Consider the following 3,416-nt stretch of genomic DNA (forward strand, 5'->3'; position numbering starts at 1 on the left):
AAGTAGTCATGGGTCCCAAGAAACTTAATTCACAGTAAGAGGATGCTCTCTTTGGAAACGGAGATGGAGATTATCATTAAGTATGAAGCTGGTATGCGATTGTGTGTGATCGCCAAGAAATACGACCGAAATCCGTCGACAATAGGCACCATCCTTAAGCAGAAGGATGCCATCAAAGCAGCTACACCTTCCGAGGGCGTCACTATTTTGTCCAGCAAGAGGACCCATGTGCACGACGAGATGGAAAGGCTTCTTGTCTGGATAAAAGACAAAGAAATCGCTGGCGATACGATAATGGAGACGGCAATCTGCCACAAGGCCAGCGCTATTTTCGGCGATTTGATTGCCCAGGCCGAAGAAGACTGAGGAGAAGGGACATCAACGCCAACCCCAGACTTTAAAAGGCTTCACATGGGTGGTTCGAGCAGTACCGTAAACGGACTGGCATCCATTCGGTGGTGCAGCATGGGGAGGCGGCCAGCTCTGACATGAAAGCGGCCGAAGCCTTTAAAAAGACATTCGAGATGATGACCAAGGAAGAGAAGCGCCTCCCTCTGAAATGCCTGCTGGTGTTGGACAATGCCCCTGCTCATCCTCCTGGCCTCGAGGAAGATATCGTAGCGGAGTATTCCTTCATCAAGGTTCTTTATCATCCGCCTAACACCACCCCTCTCCTCCAGCCCTTGGACCAGCAAGTGATATCGAACTTCAAGAAGCTGTATACGAAACATCTTTTTAACCCGAGAACACAAACCTTCCTTTAGAGGAACACAAGCACAAACCTGGGGTGTAGCGAACGCCAATCTTCGGATCAATAAAACTCAGTTTTCCTTTCATGCAATCTTATTTTTGAAATATGAAACACAAACTAGACTTATTCAGCTTTCTTTTGATATGTAAACTAAATTGAAAAAATAATTTTTTCTTGTAATAAAATTAATAAAAATAAAACTTTGAATTTTCAATTTTTCCCCCCCCCCCCCACCCCCCCAAAAAAAAAAATTATATAAAAAAAAAAAAAAAAAATTTCTTTAGAGAAACGGGCTTCCTGCCATGGTGAAATGAATCCTTCTTCCATCCCCTCAGCAGCCCTCAGCATTCTGGCACCACATCTCACTGAAATATGGAGAGACAAAAAAGGGTCAAAATTTAGCACAGTAAAATTATGATATTTTGGTGATCTTATCACTCGTTACTCCTCTGAAAACTTACTTAAATACTTATTAATTTGATGTTTCAGAAGGGTGATGTTATTAAAAAGATGTGTGATGATATATCATGTTATATACCAAGCCTGTGTACGTATTTGATCTACCAGACTGTTTGTTGTTATATATATATATATATATATATATATATATATATATATATATATATATATATATATATATATATATATATATATATACAGTGGCCGCAAATGAAATACGGTAATTACTTACCACAAGCTCAAGACAGCTTGTACATGTAGGGTACAAGTGGGATTTGCACACAGGTCGTTGACATTTCAGGCACCTGATGCGTGTCTTCCGGTCTTGAGAGCGGGGGTGCACTCAGCACAGCGTACCTGAGGGTAGTTACATTGGGCAAGTACTTGGCCAGTTGGGTACTGTGTGACTACTGATGAAGTATTGCAGACAGTAGTTATCAATGTTCTTAGGTTCCGTGGGAGAGTGGCACTCGACAACCTCTTCTCAGCCCATGGCCGTATGAATGATCTTGCAAGACGTAGCATGAAGCGACGTCGTTCTGGAAACTTGGTAACTCCTGTCGTCTCTAGGTGTGCTGTGTACAGTACCTTTGCATTGATAATAGCAGCATTCACTATCCAGTAAAAGATACAAAGTGGCCATCTTTTAGTTTTCCTGTTGCAAGAGTACAGGGCACACATTCCATCAAATGCATCAACTCCTCCTTTGGTGCGGTTATAAAATTCTATAATCTCAGGTTTTCCGTTCTCTTGCAGGACTGGCTGGCTATGCATAGATGAGAGCAAGAGGACTAACTTCTTAGCCGTCTTTCCTACTGGAGGCACATATGAAACCAGGGTCATCTCTTTTGTGAAGAGAAAGGCACTTGATCCAGGTTCACGATTATCTTTGGTCTTTATCTTCTCTGGTAGTTCTCGCTTGTTTGCCTTCACCGTTCCAACCAAGGTCATTCCACAGTTTTGCAGAAGATCAGCGACAAGTCCTACGGAGGTGAACCAATTATCTGTGGTCACATTTCTGTTTGTCATGTGGTATAGCTTTGTGAGCTCCTTAGTATAATAATGGCCCAGTCCTACTCCAGCTGAGGGCCGTATATTATTCTTTCCGAGGTACGGGATACTTCCTAGCAGGTATTTACTCTTGCAATCATTTATGTTAACCAACTTTATGCCATACTTGGCTGGCTTACTTGGGATATACATCCTGAATGAACATTTTCTACGAAATCCTACCAACTGTTCATCAACACACAGATTCTCACTGGGTGTATAGTGCCTTTCACACTTCTCCATAAATTTATCAAATAGTTCCCGGATAGGTGCAAATCTGTCAGTTTCTCTTCTCATCTCTCTTGTCTGTGGGTCATCAAAGCGTAAACAGCCAAGTATAAACTCAAAACGAGCCTGCAACATAGCAGCACGGTAAAGTGCCGCACCGATGTCAACAGACCACATGTCACAGGTTGACATATGGCTATCCTTTTGGCATCCCGAAAATATTAGCACCCCAATGAATGCTCTTAGCTCCTCCCGTTCCACATTTTTATGTGTTGATGTTTTCTTCTTGTACTTACTGGCTACAATCTCCATCTTCTTGTTTGTCCACTGACAGACTATATCCAGAAATGAATCGTCAAAAAATTTAACACTTACTAAGGGAATTGGGATAAGCAATATAGTACAAAACTATATAACTGGGGTGGGATGGACCCCAGTATCCTGACATATAACAAAAACCTGGGGTGGTAGTAGTAGCAGCAAAAAATTTAACACTACTAAGGGGAATTGGGATAAGCAATATAGTACAAAAAACTATATAACTGGGGTGGGATGGACCCCAGTATCCTGACATATACACAAAACCTGGGGCTGGATGGACCCCAGTATGTCATAAAGTGGGGTGTTATACACCCCATGTACACCTTAAAACACATATGCGGGGTGTGGGTCACCCCATGACATATAGTACTGGAACACTAATGTGGGGTGTGCTGCACCGAAAACAAGAATAACAACAACAACAAGAACACCACCAGACACACACATGCACCCGCTCCTAGGGCAACCTTGAGACTAACCCAGCAAGGAATGCTGATCTACTCGTGGCTACCAGCGCAGAGTTGCCAATGTTTATTTTTTTCGTGGGGTGATATGCACCCCGCGTCAGTGTTCCAGGGTTAAGAAGAGATGTTTCGACATCACCGAT

General features: G+C 42.6%; 1 protein-coding gene across 1 annotated transcript; it reads right to left on the reverse strand.

Annotated features, from left to right (window-relative positions):
* Positions 1-1,002: 1,002 nt before the first annotated feature.
* LOC135205974 (piggyBac transposable element-derived protein 4-like) lies at positions 1,003-2,974 on the reverse strand. The gene is made up of 2 exons (XM_064237150.1): positions 1,443-2,974; positions 1,003-1,116 (listed from the first exon to the last, which is right to left on the reverse strand). Exon 1 carries the CDS (start codon positions 2,798-2,800, stop codon positions 1,508-1,510), a length of 1,293 nt encoding a protein of 430 aa, XP_064093220.1. The 5' UTR covers positions 2,801-2,974; the 3' UTR covers positions 1,003-1,116; positions 1,443-1,507.
* Between the last annotated feature and the right edge of the window lie 442 nt (positions 2,975-3,416).

The sequence above is a fragment of the Macrobrachium nipponense genome, chromosome 29, assembly GCF_015104395.2.
Source record: "Macrobrachium nipponense isolate FS-2020 chromosome 29, ASM1510439v2, whole genome shotgun sequence".
NCBI lineage: Eukaryota > Metazoa > Arthropoda > Malacostraca > Decapoda > Palaemonidae > Macrobrachium > Macrobrachium nipponense.

What these genes read in the sequence shown, in the direction of transcription:
- LOC135205974 (XM_064237150.1), bottom strand. Translation starts at nt 2,800, where the DNA reads ATGGAGATTGTAGCCAGTAAGTACAAGAAGAAAACATCAACACATAAA.